Source organism: Myripristis murdjan, chromosome 8, assembly GCF_902150065.1.
Source record: "Myripristis murdjan chromosome 8, fMyrMur1.1, whole genome shotgun sequence".
NCBI lineage: Eukaryota > Metazoa > Chordata > Actinopteri > Holocentriformes > Holocentridae > Myripristis > Myripristis murdjan.
Genome location: NC_043987.1, coordinates 20,131,449 through 20,147,648, shown reverse-complemented (window position 1 = coordinate 20,147,648; position 16,200 = coordinate 20,131,449). Strand labels below are relative to the sequence as shown.

The window sequence follows — 16,200 nt, the reverse complement described above, 5'->3', positions numbered from 1 at the left end:
AATGATGCATTCAAGTTTCACTTCAATTCTTAACAGGATACATCTTTCAAGGTTATGATTTCAAGCCACCTTCAAAACACTAAGACGTCACTAATTTTACTGTTTTGTCCAAATTAGTTTCAGTGTCAGGTCACCAACAAACCTGCTGCAAAAATATTTTAACCTCCACAATGCAGTTAAGAAATCTTGCAAAAAAAATTTATTTATTTTGTAAAATGCAGCTGCTAGGATATTAACTATAACTAGCCATGGGTCCCACATTACTCTGTTCATGTCTCCAGTAAAATTAAGAATAAACTATACTATTCTGTTGATTACATATAATTCTCTGCATGATCTTGCCCCACGCTAGATTTATGATGTCCTTATTGTGTTCCTTATTCCTGCCTTATTCCTTCCTCCCTTACTTACTACACTCTGCCCTTACCAGTCACCAAGAAAAAGGAAATTTATGTCTGAACATTGTGCAGTTTACTGACACCACTTTGTGTGATTACTGGGTGATGAAGTCCTTCAAACTTGTACAAATTACACTTCATCTCCTGTTCCCACTTGGACTGCCAAACAGCAAAGTCACTTAATGCAACCATAACATGCACAATGCAGGACTCGTGGAGCCGGAGCTTGAGGCTAAATGAAAAATAATGAGCAATTTCTAGCATCAGAAACGTGAGCATGAATAGAGATGTCAGGGCTGCTATTCTCCTTTCAAAACCAATTTCTTGAGTCTGGTGCTGCCTTCAGGTGCTGTTGGAAGTCTGTCAACTGTTAGTTGTGCACGCAAGACCAACCTCATAAAATGATCACTTACACAGGAAAAGTGGGAGTTTGCTGTCAGAGTTGAGTTGACGAGATGTGCAGTAACATTTAGACAAAGTAAAGAGCACGGGAGGCTTGCCAGCAACTCAGAGCGACGCTCAAATGATGCATTTTATCACTGTTGTTTTTGAATTCTGCAGGTTGTACGACCGGTGTGCGTTTGCACGTTTTGACTAGTAGTCGTCCTGCATGTTTATTAAGTAATAAATTAATTAAAGCATCAGTTTCACCCTCTTCATTCTGCACTTATACCACAAAGTTGCTCTCTTGGGCTTGATTTCTCGATTAAAATTATTATTCTTATTATTTTTACATGTTTCAACTTGTGCACGTGCCCAAGGTTGTAGCCCATTGACGAACAGTGGAGGCAGGATCGTAGACGAGCACGTGAAGGCAGCATGCTGATAAAGCGCCGTGGACGGGGTGTGACGTGGAGAGCAATCAGAGCCGCAGAGTCACTCTCGGAGCTGCAAGTGAAGGAACTCACAACACATTTTACGGAGGGCTGTCAGCAGGACACCGCGACCGGGTTTCTGCAGGCGCCTCGACTTGTCTTCACCGCTGAGAATTAAAAAAAAAAAAAAAAAAAGAAAAGAAAAGAAAAACCCAGGAGATAAGCAGCGGGCAAACCGGGGGCACATGGAGACGCTATGTAGCTGGAATTACGGCCGTGGACTTTATCGTTGTTTTACTTGAGAAAGAAGGAAAAGTGAGCAGCGAGATAAACATGCTCACCCCGATACTGGCGTCCCTGCTGTCTCTTCTGCTTCTCAGTCGGATTTCATTTTGCCAATATTCAAGCGACCAGTGCAGCTGGAAGGGAAGGTGAGATATCCCCTTTCCACTTTATGTCATTTCACATGAAAATATTGACTCCTAAACTAGAACAAAGTAAGAAGTTAAGCGGCCTACAGCCTGAAGTGAGTGTGAATCAAGCTCCGAGACGGGGGATGTGAAGCCATGCACCAGCTTTACCGAGCGAAAAGAACAGCATCCTATAATAATCCTATGATTTACAGCAATTCTAGTTTCCAGTCTGAATATTATTTTTGTGATAGTACAGGACATAAAAATAGTATACTAAGGCCACTGTGTAGTTATTTCTGAGTACCACACAGACTACACATTCACTACAGGAATGTCATGGTTATTATTCCTCGGGGTGGTGGATTTATGAATGAATTACGAAGTCTTGGCGACACTTTATAGATAAAATAGATTGTTCTAGAGATTTTCAAAATGTATGGGAATGGTTTTTGTTAGGTCCACTTATTCTCCCCTAGCTATTTCTTTTTTCTCTCGTATTTTTTTTTTCTTTTAATAAAAACTTTTATTAAAAACTTGACTGTTTAGGAAATAAGGGATTTTTTCCATGAAGTTCATATCTCAATCAAAATAGACGCACAAATTTGAATTATATGTTGAAATGGGTACATCACATTGTCACTGGCAAACAGCCTTAAGATCTAAGAGTGAAATTCATTGTTCATTTCATTGTTGTTTTATAATAACACTGGAATAATTCAAACATTCGTTTCATGAAGTCACTCATAGGGTGAAATCTAAATGGAAAGCAAATTTTAGTTTCTGTTTCTGTGTTTATATCACTGTTAAAAACTATGCTGATCGAGCTAGTCTTTAGATACTCAGGCAGAATGCACTGGAAAGTTTCACCTCCCATCCAACATCTGCTGAAATCTGTTTTGCACTTGAGTGGATGTGCCTCAGAAAGTGTGGTTTTGTTTTTCATCCTCTAGTCTGGAGGAGTAGGCCGTATGCAATACATTGAGCTCATAACCAGTAATCTGTTGTTCATTAGTTAGCCTCTTGACTAATCTCCTTTAATTGCATGCAGTGATGATGAAGTTAAAAAAGACTTAATTAGAGGCATGCTGAGGAGAGACTGGTTATGGGGCTTTAGCTGCATATGCTCAGCATGTGCCATGAGCGGCTTCAGATCTATGGCACATTAGAATTTCAGCATCTCATTTTCAAGAAACTGGGCGTTTCTCCCCTCGAGTCAAACCACTGGCTTGGCATCTGCATGCTGGTAGAATGCTGATGGTTTCCTGACTCTGGCTTTGCCACAGAATGACTGACAGACTGGAGTTTTCGAACCCTGACCAGGCATTAAGATCTGGAGGGAGTCATTTGGTCATGCTGGCGCCAGAGTCCAGAGTGCTGCCCGGACAAGCCTCTTCCAGTCTCTTTGGTGGCTTGAAAGCAAGGGGAGGTTCGGTGCGTGACCTGCATTTGCACTTGCATGCAGCAGGCCCAGCTACTGTTGCTGCCGTTGTCTGCCCAGAAGCCCCTGTGTCCCTCCATTCATCCATTTCTGCTTCCAAACTCTTCCCAAAGGCAGACTGCCAGTGGCGCATTTTGCCAAAGTGCTGAGAGCAACAATGTGGTATAGGGAGTGTGTGTTGGAGCTGAGGTCATTTTGGCTGCGTCGGCTCGTGACTGGTCATGCAGCCAGTCTTGTGCACAGCCGGGCCTTAACGCTTTTGGTGGAATGTGGTCTAATGTCCTTACAGTCAGCCAGAGGTCTTCACCTTGGTCAGTTAACTGAGGATAAAGCTTACCAGAGCAACCCTTTTTAGATCATTTAACGCTCCCTTCATGCTGTATTAAGTAAAATTAGGTCCAACAGGAGTTTGACTTTCCTCATTGCCTCAAAAACCAACTTAAAAAAAAAAAAAAAAATCTCCACAAAGAATGCTTTCACATTGTTGTGTTTCTATAGTTGTAAACAGGGTAACCTCAGAATTACTTTTCAAAAGATTATGATCATGGCTTACCCATGTCACCTTAAATTATATAATTGATCCCAACCAATCTTTCCCCCTGTCTTCCTCCAGTGGTCTGACCCATGAGGGTCATGCAAGGGACGTGGAGCAGGTGTACCTACGCTGCTCCCAGGGCTCCTTGGAGTGGCTCTACCCCACAGGGGCTATCATCGTCAACCTGCGACCCAACACAGCCTCTCCTGCTGCCGCCCGGCTCTCCGTCTGCATCAAACCCTCCAGAGACTCCAGTGGCACCAACATCTACCTGGACCGGACCGGGAAGCTGCGGCTCCTGCTGCGCGAAGAGGACCAGGCTCAGGGCAAGGTGCACTGCTTCAGCATCCAGGAGGGAGCGCTCTTCATCGAGGCAGTCCCGCATATGGATATCAGCCGCAGGATCACAGCCTTCCAGTATGAGCTGGTCAGTGACAGGCTAGGAGTGGATGCACAGTCACCATCGGGTAAGAAACAGCACATCTCTTGTGATGCTTGTAGGTCTGTGGGTTATTTCCTGTATTTTATTTAATCAGCCATTAAGAGGTCTGCAGGCTTCGTTTTGGCTGATTCCCTGTAGAGCTCCTTTGTCCTTTGTCTCTGTGTGCTCTTCCATGCACTAAATGCAGCCATCTACTGGTGGAAACTTTTATTAAGTTGGACTTTAATAGTTGGAAATTCAAGGTTTGCTCCAACTCACTGCTAATACCAGAGCCAAAGTTTATTTCTCTCCCAGTATTGTTTCACTGTGCATATTGGTTTTGGAAGAATATTACTCCCTTGACAATATTAAAGTCTCTCTGTGGGTATCAGAACATTATCTCCCAGCAGATTGTAGCTGTTATGAAACTTTTTTTTTAGGATCAAATATTGATATTTCAGTTAATTTCACACATTTTTTAGAGGTAGTTATACAACCAGTGTGATCTGATTGGTGAATCTTCTGGCTGTGAGCTGTGAAGTTTCTACGATGGCTTGTGTGTGGAGGGGCACAGCCAAACACAGGGCCTCCCTTTAAAAACAACCTTCTATTTTCACGCTGCGTACCTGCCAAACCTGCACAGTTTCAAGCTGAGCAAATGTGCAGCAACTGTGTGTATTTTTTCCACCCAAAAGCAAAATATGAGAGCTATCAGGGTCCATCTGTTTTTACGGCTCTCTGGGTTCACGTGTCCACATCCTGCATCATTATCTGGCACAACAGAAGGAGAGAGAGAAAGGGCTCAATGCAGGGGAGTTAGGAGTTGTTTTGACCACATTAATTCGCTCTGCTCAGTGTCTGTACTGTGAGCTGGTGTTGTGATGTGGCTGCTCAGGCCAGAGATAGTGCAGCGATGACTCACAAAAACAGCGATCTTGTGTTGTCTGGAGTCTGGAGCAGGGTGCCTGGACTGGTGGAGCCATTGCTCTCTCTCCTCCCTCCCTTCTCCTTATTTTCTCTTTCTGTTTCTTCTGTCTTTGCTTTGCCTTCTTCTTCTCTCTGACCCGCTGTGCTGGGATTGAGTTGCTCGCCATCAAGTTGGAATGTATCTCTGACCAGATGTTGTGAGGACCTTCTGAGCATATAGGCCAATTTTCCCCCATTCCCCTTCTCACTATCACTCATTCAGCCTGTCTCTTTGCTCGCTTTAATCAGCCTCTTTTTCATCCCCTTGGTCTCACTCCTTCCTACTTTTCCATTTCTCTCTCTTCTATTTGTCATTCTCGTATTTTCCTTTTCATTCCTCTACTGTTCATCTATCTTCCCTCTCTTGTCCCGGGCTTTTGAAGTGGTTTTTGTCTGTGCCGAGTGGTATTAGTGAGTTGTGCTCCATTAGAGTGGAATGCATCTGGGTCCAGATGTTGCAGGGACACTGTATTGCCCCTCCGCCCCTCCTCCTACCACCCCTCCCATCCCTCATCCCACTCTGCTCTTGTGAAGTGGTTCTGATCAGAGTGGTGCAGCATGCACATGGGCCAAGGAGAGATGCTGACTCGGCTCTCAGCCCATTCCTGTGGTTCTGTTTCATGTCTCACATGTGAGCCCTGCTCTACTCTGCTTTGCTTTGGAGAAGCAACAGAAAAGAAACACCCTGGATTTTGGGTTTGGGCCTCTGCTTGCTGCTCTTTCTGATGCCTAAATCAAAGGGCCTTTGCACTCTGCTCTAGGGTTTAGGCGAGGTTGGCCACTCTGAAGTCTCCCTACTCTCCAGCTGTTCTGAAGCCCCCCTGTGGTTTTGACTGTGTGACCTCTGACCTTTCTGATGATGCAGCAGCGCCTTGTGTTACAACACAAGTTGACCTAAGACATGCTTGCCCCTCACCCCTACACCCCCTAACAGCAGACAAGCCAACCAAAAATAAGCCCCTGCTCTGCCCCCAAGCACCACTAGGGTCACTCTTTTCTCTTGCAAGAAATGTTTTTCAGATTTTTGTGTAAGGGCTGCCGTCTGCATATTTTTTTCTCCAGACAATAAATTTATCTTCATGCACAGACTTGTGGTCAGACTGTGTTATAACCAAGATGTTTCCAAGTGCGCTAAATCCACCTGGACTAACAATCTTAATCATTCCTCCTCACATGCAGTGGATTAGCATCCACCACCACCCCGCTCTGAGCCCACTGCTGACTGGGCACCCTTCCCCTGGTCCCCACTCCCCCTCTCCCCACCTGCCCCTGTGGGCTGCTCTGCTGCTAAAAAAACCACAGCAGGCCCAGGACTAATAAAGGCGTTATCGTTGGGCCAGGCCGCAGGACCACCTGAGTCAACTAATCATCGACTTGACTGCTCTCATTTAGGGCCCTTTCTCCTGCTGTAAAACACTCCAGGCCAAGCTGAGCTGCTGCTCTGCTGCAGCCAATCAAAGGTGAAATCTGGCCTGGGGCAAGCTTTCAAAGGTCTGGGCAGGGTAGAGGCCATCTCAGTTAATTCACTTTTTTTTCTTTTAAATTTGCATTCCAGTTATGACAGTATGCCCTTTTATAATTCAGAATGCGCCGTTTGTTGGAGAAAAGAGTTGTTATGTGGGTAATGTAAAGTAACTCTTTTTTCCTGCCTCCCCTCTGATGTTATTCTTGCTTGTGAGTAGGGGTGTGAATGTTTTGCTTAACATCGACTCAATCTGATTGACAATTCGCAGTTTTGATTTAAGAACAATTTGGTTTTCTTGGAATGATTTAATTCAAGCTTTCAAAGCACATTTCAAGTAAACAATTGAATTCAGTACTTTTAACCAGAATTTTATATCCATTAATAAGAATGTGCTGTGAAGTTAGATTACCCTTTTTTGAGAATAGTCTTTGATTGTTTGATTTTATTTATCCCTTCTAAAAAAAAAAAAACCTTGACAAAATGTTGCTTTTTATAGTAAGCTGTTTGCCTCCACAATGTTAGTTTTTTTTTTTTTTTTGGCAAGCGGAAAATTCAATGAAAGAACCATTACACACTTTCTCCTGAGGCAGTCAAAAAACTGTACTTGATGTGTGAGTTGTAACATATGCGCTGGCAGTTTCAGTCAGTGTTATTTGTGCCACTGGTCCCAGTAGGCCTGCTGGAGTGCTAACACTGCTCAGGTCAGAGATTTAGCAACCCAGCCTTTGTCTGCCTCTTTGCTTTCTTTATTCTGTTCATCTGGTTCTTGTTTGTCACAGAGTGTCAGGGGGTTCCTGTTCTGGTGAGGATGGCTGACCGAACAACCCCGAGGGCATTGTGCACACACGTGTACACACACTCGCTCATCAGCATTTTTAATGAGCAGTGATGAACTATTTTACCACCACAGCTCTGTTTGGTGTAAAACCCAGAGTTCATGACAGCCAGCTCCCGTTCTGCTGGCTTTTGTAAATAAATAATCATCAGAGGCAACGGAAATATATCACCATGACCCGGGTTGTGTGTGTATATGTGTGAGGAAGACATGCCCATGGCTAGGCCAACCACAGATGTATGTTTGTGTAAGTGGTACTTAACTGGAAAGTTGTGGACCCAACAGCAAGATTTTTATCACACTGCCTGACCGGGAGTGCTAAAGAAATCATGGCCTTTTCCTGTTGCTGTGTGTAGCAATATAGTGCTGTAATTTAGTCCCAAAACTCATCCGCCCTCTTGCTTTATTTCTGTGCAGTTCCCTGCCAGCCCTGCACCGACGCTGAGATGCTTCTAGCAGTCTGCACCAGCGACTTTGGTAAGTTACTGCATCGTTTTGGAGAATCATAGGTTTACTTCTGCTGTATGGTAGGAAGAAATGTCCAATGAAAACATTGTAATATGAAGTATGTTAATCTTGTCTTCCTGCCCGGTGTTTTCAGTGGCACGAGGCAGCATTACGAGGGTGGAGCAGGAAGAGGAGCAGTCATCGCTTACTGTAGAGATCAGCCGCCTGTACAGACAGAAGACCCAGGTATTTGTATCTGGGGGCGTGAGGGTGCGGACCTGGACTGGCCGGGTCAAGATGCCCCTTCAGTGCAGGGTGAAGCCAGGTGGTGGGGAGTTCCTCTTCACTGGGACTGTGAGGTTCGGGGAGGCGTGGATGGGCTGTGCGCCACGCTACAAAGACTTCCTCCGGCTGTACCATGAGGCTGTGCAACAGGGGGCCAACCCCTGTCACGTCGACACGGACTGACTCGGGTTACCTGACCGTGTTGGAAATGGGACAAGTCCTTGCTGGATGGGGGACCAAGCCAAACTTTGATACTGAGGAGAGAAAGGGCTACAATCACCTAGACTGACAGGCCGGCCCGGTCCGAGAGCCTCTCTCCTCTCCTACTGTCTCACGACCTGCTCGAGACAGAAACTGGAGCTCCTGAATGTTACCAAGCAGCGTGGTTGGACTTGTTGTCAAAGCTAACCGTGATGCAACATGGAATAATGTCCGAACTGCCATTTTTGCAGACTCCTAGTTTTTTAATGTAGCACACCCTCTCCCTTTGTTTTATGTGTATAAAATGTGAATGAACATTGTATATTTGGAAGCTCCACATGCTTTGTAAAAAGCTTGATGTACAGTTTTGAAGTTATTTCTTAAGACAGAAATGTATAAAGTGAAAGACTGTTGTTATTTTATTTTGTTAAAAAAGATGTGATTTAATGCCTGAATTCATGTGCTTTTCAGGTTATATAATTGTTTTTAAAAAAAAAAAGAAGAAGAAGAACTTTTTTTCCCCTCTGAGAATAAAAGGTTTTATTCCTTGGAGCAGTGTGTTCAAGTCATGTGGTGAAATAAATTAATAAACCACCAGTGGGCAAATTCTGCAGCAGGTCATTTGGCTTGGCTTTGCAGACAATGCATTATAAATAATGGGTTCATTGTTATAATTCATATAATTCCTCTTTTTTTTTCCATTACTGCTTCATTTGAGAGCGATAGCAGAGATAGACAGGAAAGGCAAGGGAGAGAGAGGGCAAAGGCTTCAGCTCAGAATTGAACCCTGGCCGCTGCAGCTATGACCCTGCCCAGATATGTAGTATGCACTCCCACCAGGTGAGCCAGCGGTGCAAACCTAGTTATAATCATTTTGAATCTAAAATATTTGGGTTTTAAGTGTCAAGGTGCTGTTTTTCATAAATATCTCAAATGAACTTGGCAGGCAGTTTCAGTTCAGAATCAGTACTCTGTGGTGTTAAGTGGTGAATTTTTCCATATTCTCTGCTGGAATGGAAACACTCTCATATGATGTGCATTATCCTCTCCAAGGTTCACCTCAGCCTTGAGCTCAGACCATTTGCCAGGGGTACAGGGAGATTGATATCAGAGAGTTGGGGTGGATTCCACTGCATTGGTTCCTGTGGTGATGGGGGTGGCCGTGTGTCAAGGTCAATGTGAAAGGGGTTTTTGTTCCCGTGCAGCAGCCTGGTATGAGAGAGACAGGGCTGAAGACAGACCTGAATACGGCTCTGTGATTGGGCACGCAGCAGAGAGCACTATACTCTCCAACCGCAGTCCAAATTTTGATTGGCATATAAATTTCTGCTGAAGCTTCTAATTTTCTTCACCTTAAAAAAAAAAACAAAAAAAAAACACACACACAAGGAACAAGTCAGCTTTCCGGGGCTCTTTGCTGCACACTACTGCACCAGATGATGCAGCCCGTGAGCCAGGCCTGGTAAGATAACATCCAGTGCATGGTCAAGGCTCTTTTGTCTGCCTTTTCACTTAAACGGAAATGCACCTAGAATGTCTTTCAATAAGTTGGCCCTAATAGGCAACTGCTTTTCCAGACAGCTCTGTGCATGGAATTGAATGTCTGAATTCCAGCTGAAAGCCAGTGGTCCCGGAATTGCTCACTGGGAAATGCAAACAGAGTTTCTATGGTAACCGTGCCTTGCTGTGAACCTTCTCACTCTGACTCTCAGAGTCTTGGAGGAGGAGGAGGAGGAGGAGCAGGAGGAGGAGGTGGGTCGGTGGGCACTTGCTTGGCTGTTGACAGTGTCTTCATCAGTCCAGCTGTCCTGGTTGTCAGACCTCCCTCCTTCCTTCCTCGCCAGCCCACCTTGCTCTGCTTGCGCTGTGGGGCCAGCAGCAGCTGCTGGTAACAGATGCCCAAAGTCTTCAGGTGGTTGCACCTAATTAAAAAAAATAAGCATTGCCCTGATAAAGCTGCAAAAAAAGGTTGTTTGTTTGCGCTGTATATCAATATTTTAAAAATCCCATTTGAATAAAAATGTCTAAAAATGTCTAAACTTATGAAGACTTGAGCATTAAAATGTTGTCACGCCTCAATGAGCAACCCACACAGGTCAGTCAACTTATAACAATTCATGCTTCTCCACTGGTGGGTGGTGACCCTGAAGTCAGCCACAAAATAATTAAGGCAAGGCTGTGGATGAGCCTATGTATATATAATTGTTAATGATACCAAGATTTTAATCAATATCATTTGTGATGTCAGTGGCCACTAAAAAGATAAACTAGTTATCTTTAATGTTTGACACTTAGATTTGAATCTAATGAATAAAAAAAAGCAGTCAATAGCCTTTAGAAGTAGCCCTGTCACCATTATATAGTCTGATTTGTCTTTTGGCTGCTCTCACCCACACAAGATTTTCTTTTTGGACTTCACTTCCATTATAAGCAGGTCACAGACAAAATACTCTATTCTGTAGGATTCCTAACATTTCATTCATGTGTATGGCTCTCAAAAAATGAATAGAAATGTAAGAAACATTTTGAGGTGTTTTTCTTAATATCTGTTAATATCTGGCTACTTCATCGGCAAAGGTCAAAGTTAGGGGTCGTTGTAATACCCGTTGAGCGGGCCTGAGCTACACCAGACACGAGTGTGTCTGCTGTCTCTGTGCTGTCAGTGTGAGTCAGGCAGGAGTCATGGCATGGTCATCTCGTGGGTGGAATCAAAAAAGAGAAAGAAAGAAAGGAAAAACAAGCAGTGTTCAAAACTGCAGTGACAGCAAACTGCATAGTCACTTGGCAGAAAGGAAGGCAATAGAGCAAAAGAGTGGAGGACTCCTGGAGAGAAGAGAGACCAGAACAGAGAAGCCAGTGAGCTCAATGCAGTGGCTAATATTTTATGCCTCTTTGGGAAGTGTTGGAATGCGGGGAATGTGTTGACTTCACACACACGCGTGCACAGCTTCCCCCATCCCCGCAGCCTTGATTAGCCTGGAATCAATAGGGTCTCTGTGGTTTTTGTGCGTGTGTGTATGTGTGTGTGCATGTGTTAGTGAGTATGCCTGCACTGTGCACGTGGCCCTGCACCCACCACACATAAACACACCACCCCAGCAAGCGAGATAGCCACCACCCACACTGAGCCACAGCTCACTGTGCAGCTGCAGTCCTAACACCTCCAATCTGACACAATGCTGCCCTGACCCTTCTGCAATGCAGCCTTCAGTTTCACAAGACGGGCTTTTCAAGTTTCAGATTCATACACAAATAGAAAGTGCAAAAATATTTTTTTTCCAGTATCCTGTGGAGTGCTGTGTATTCTTCTTCTTCTTCTTTACCGAGACTTCCGATCAGTTAAAACGCTCTAACCTTGGAATAAACTCGTCAGATTCCATCTCTAATTTTAACATATCATTAATCCGTCAGGGAAGTTAAAGCAACTGTTTATTCAAGTGTTTAAAATGCTGATGACCCACTTAAATCTAAAATTATAGCGTTATATCGTTATTTCAGTATCACGTCTGTTATTCCAATCCAGCTCCTGGGGAGACTGAGGCCCATGATCGTAAATTGAACTCCAAATTATTTTCAGTGGTTGAGGCATTTCACTTTCATACAATCTCCAAAAAGACAACGAGACATACTGTATACAACTTATAAAACAAGCAAACTTCAATATTATTCTACTATATCTAATTAGTCGTATTAGTATATGTATGTTTGAGCTGTTCAAAGCCATTGTACTGCTATATATGAACACTGTTTTACATTAACTACACCAAATGCAGATGAAATGTTACAATTCCAAGTATGTGAATTGTTTCCATATTTGAGCTAGCAGGCAGGCAGTAGATAAGGATGAGCACATCGGCAAGATGAGGTGGGGGAGAGAGAGAGGGAGAGAGAATGGACAAGCCAGTAAGGCGCCTCCCAGAATGCCCCATAATCCCCCAGAGGGTCGTGAGTTTTCCAGTCATGAAATGCCTCGTAGCCGCCTCCTTCGTCCCGCCTCACCCACGGCAGGATTAAGGACCAGAGTTTTGGGTGTCTCAAGCAAAAAAAAAAAGTCATGTTGGGGTCATGGCACGGGCCTGCATGTCTGAGTATCGGGTATCAAAGGGACTGGGGAATTGCTTCAACTGAGGAATAAGGCGGAGTGGATGAGGACGATGAGCCACTTTCTTGAGCAGAGCAGCAAAGTCTATTGGGCAAAATGACTTGAGGTGCTGATATACACATTTTCCTGGATAGAAAGGTTGCTCTGCTAAGTTGTTTTCCCTGCAGGATCACACTATCTTGGGTAATGTCTGTGTTATGACTAATCCCCTCGGTTTGTCAATGGTGATTTTGTCCCGTGGGCTGCTCCTACAAGGCCGTCTCCTTCTTTCATTTGTTCTACATCATTCTCTTTTCTCAATTAACTTCCAGTGAATGAGTGCGGCTGCTGTCAGCTCACATGGCTCCCAAACGCCACATGAGAGGACCCCGTCCATTCAGCAAACATGCCAATGCAGCAATGTCCTCCATAGTGGGGGGTCCCGGTGCATCGAGCTACTGGGAGCTCCCAGCGCTCGGCAGCCCAATAAAGGAGCAGAATTTCGCTCCAACAAGTGAAGGACGCCAGGCAAACACACTACAAATGGCACTTTTATTTACTTGCCCTCACATCCCCTCCCCCAACAGTTTTCATTTACTGGGATCGGTGGTGCCATTTTCAGCAGCCCCATGGCAACAGTAGGCCTTGTCAACAGGGGGACAGCTTTCTCATGATGTCATCATGCCGCGGTGATTGGTGGCCTGTTACGAGGAGATGAAGCGCTTTCTGAGATGACTGAGTCCCGGTGGAGCTGCTTGGTGATATTCTGTTACAAAACACACGCACTAATGCACACTTTGGATTTCCGTTGAATGCCTGGCTTTGAACTGAGAGGGGATAATAAAGTCAAGGTGGTGAGGGTTAAATGTGGGCTAAGTGTGTTTGGAGCAATCACATTTATTTGTAGTAATGCCACAGTCCCGTTTGCCAAATCCTGCACTCTAACCCCCTCTCTCCCTCCTTATAGGTATTGTCATCATGCAGTGTGGATGAATGACCATTGTGGAGGTGATCACAAAACAAAATAACAAAAGATCACCCTGTCACTACAGCTCTCTTAACTTAATCTTGGCATTGAATGAGCACGTTGTTGCATGCTCTATGCAGCCGGTCATTCATCTACATATGCTTATTGTCTGATTGTGACGGTGCAATCAGCCAGACTCTGAGGCTCTCAGACTTGGTGATCTGCTGTTTGCACAGTCCAATGAGCACCAGTGGCTTCGCCTTGCTCCACCCTGGCAACTAGGCCAACCCCATCCCACCTCTCCCCGACCCCTGACCTAGGTCGAGGCCTTCGGAAGAGAGCAGGAAGAAAAAAATGGTTTGTATCTAAATTCAGCCATTAGAATCCGGGGGAGACAGGGCGTGCCCTCTAGCCTCCGAGGGAAACACACATCTTTGGGCATTGTAGGGTGACAAAGATCATCAGCTGTGGTGGGACAAGTGCAGGGCATGATGGATTGTATAATTGAATGTGTGACATCTGATGGATGTCTAAATGAGGGGCATAATAGGTGGTGATGGATAGATAGGAAACGAACACTTAGATTTTCACACAGAAGCGGATGTGAGCTGTTTGCTTTGGGGACAGAGAATGATGGATCGATTCGAGGGGGAGAAGGAGGGGCACAAGAGGGAAAAGATGCCTATCTGACGCTACTTGTTTTCTGATTCTTTAGGCGGTATCGTGTATAAAGTGTGATCCTTATTTAGGCTCTCCAGCTCTGCCAGTTCCATGAGGGGTCATCATTACAAACACATGCTACTTTGGCCAAATCCACATAACTCTATTTCAAATTATAGCAGAGACCCCAGTGTTTCCAAATATGTCCCGCTGAATTACAGAGAATGTGTATAAAATGATGCATATGACATTTTAGATATTTTCTGTTTGATGTAATTGTGCAGCCATAAAACAATGTCATTTTGGGTTTGAATATATCCCTCAGTAAGCATGCTGTAGCTTCAGTGAAGCATTGAAACCAGCATGGGAAAAAAACTGTGAATTTGTTGGGTAAGAGCAGGGTTCAAACTGTTAAAGCTGTGTCAACAACAGTTAAATTCCAGATCGATTTTCTATAATTTTGCATCATTATGTTCAATACTTACAAACGTAGCCATTGAAAACTTATTAGATTAGAGGACAGTGTCTGTTACAGATCGTAATATCCAGTCATCTGACTGTTCATAATTTCTCCTGACGCAAAAACCTGGGCCACAAAATCACACCACTAAGAATGTCTTGTTTAAACTTTAAGGGACACCGACACTTCCATGTAAGTAAAACATAACCTGATATGTATGTGATTTAATATGTGATCTGAATATGGCACAGACAGAAGCTAGATAACTCACAAAAGAGAAAGAAACATGACATTTCTGGTGACACAAAAAGCCTTCAATTTAAGTGTGCTGTTGTATTATATGTTGCTGACATTTCTCAGATGAAAACTTGAAATTTAAAATAATTTAAGAGTAATGTGGAGTCACTCTCAAATGTGATTTAAAAGCAGCAAAGCAGCTTTTTTTTTTTTTTTTTTTTTTTTTTGGTGGCTGACCTTTGCTAGAGAGGCCCAACAGAGGCTCAAACAGCGCTTAAGCATGCTTCTTCAACATTGTGAGCACATGTTAAATGGAAACCCAACCCAACAACAGTGCAGTCTAATTCAGGATAGCATTATAGGAATTTAGGTCCTCTCACACAACATGTCGTGCATAGGGCAGCACACACCCCGGTGTCATGCATTACAAAACCCAGGCTTTTTTTTATGTGCCAAGGCAAGGTCCAATTCCAACTCTTTGGGTCATTTCTCTCAGTACAACCTTTAAAAAATGAGCTTATGTACTGATATATAAATTCTGGGATATGACTCACCCAGACACATGAGGCTGTCATTAAAATCATTACTGGTTGTGAGGAGTGTGAGGAGTCCTGTGCTATGACAACAGTTATCAAGCGGACAAGTGTTGGTGACAGCTGAACGGTCAGCTGGGGAAAGAATGGCTGAGCCCAGGGAAAGTAGAGCTTCAGGGGGTCTCGCTTTCTCACACACACATTTAAGTATATAGCCACGCTGCATTTTGGTAGTAGCTTGGCACACTTGACAGCAAGTGACCCTCGATGAAGGTTCAGGATTCTGCTATGTTGCCAAGGCCCTGTCAGTGCTCTGAAAGGTCAGAAAAGCCAACACCTTTGACCTGACCGATTAAGCTGGAGGATGTAATCAACCAGTACAAACAGCTAAAAACAAATTACAACCTTGCATGTGAGTTTGTGAGGATAAAACCTCTCATGGCACCCATGAGAAGAGAGAAAATAAAAAGCATGAAATGTTTGGTAAATGTAACTCAAAAATCCTGGAAATCAGCATGCAGGATCAACTCCTTTAACTTCAAGCCTGCTCTGATTCGCTGCCTCACTTGCAGGCATTTCTCAGTGGATCTCCAACAATGTCTTCAGTAAGCTGCTATGGTGCTGTGTACTCATGTTGCACCACAGTCACGTCAAGTTTACCTACTTGCAGACTGACACGGCAAGTGCCCGTTGGGATGACATATTGTGTAGATTTTAGTTGGATTATCACTGCTCTGCTGTGGAATGCATTGCATGTCTGAGAGGGTGAAGGACTGAGAGAGCTGCCCGTAGGAGCCTCGCAATGTGCTGACAGTGAAATTCCCTCTCGCCGTGATATCTCTGAAAGACTCTTAAATCTTTCCTCTGTCTCCGTTGCTGCATGTAATTCCAGCAAATCCGAAATGATGACAAGTAGAACAAATGTTTTAAACTCCAATACTTAAATTTCCACATGACGCTGTCTCGAATATGAGGGCAGGCTTTATAAATATATATTTTTAAAAAACTGAGTTTACCATGGACAGAGAGGGAAACTCTACCTA

General features: G+C 44.1%; 1 protein-coding gene across 1 annotated transcript; it reads left to right on the top strand.

Moving 5' to 3' along the window:
• Positions 1–1,257: 1,257 nt before the first annotated feature.
• Positions 1,258–8,771, top strand: metrnla (meteorin like, glial cell differentiation regulator a). The gene is made up of 4 exons (XM_030058738.1): positions 1,258–1,644; positions 3,678–4,066; positions 7,704–7,763; positions 7,888–8,771. Exons 1-4 carry the CDS (start codon positions 1,547–1,549, stop codon positions 8,199–8,201), a joined length of 861 nt encoding a protein of 286 aa, XP_029914598.1. The 5' UTR covers positions 1,258–1,546; the 3' UTR covers positions 8,202–8,771.
• The last annotated feature ends 7,429 nt before the right edge of the window (positions 8,772–16,200 follow it).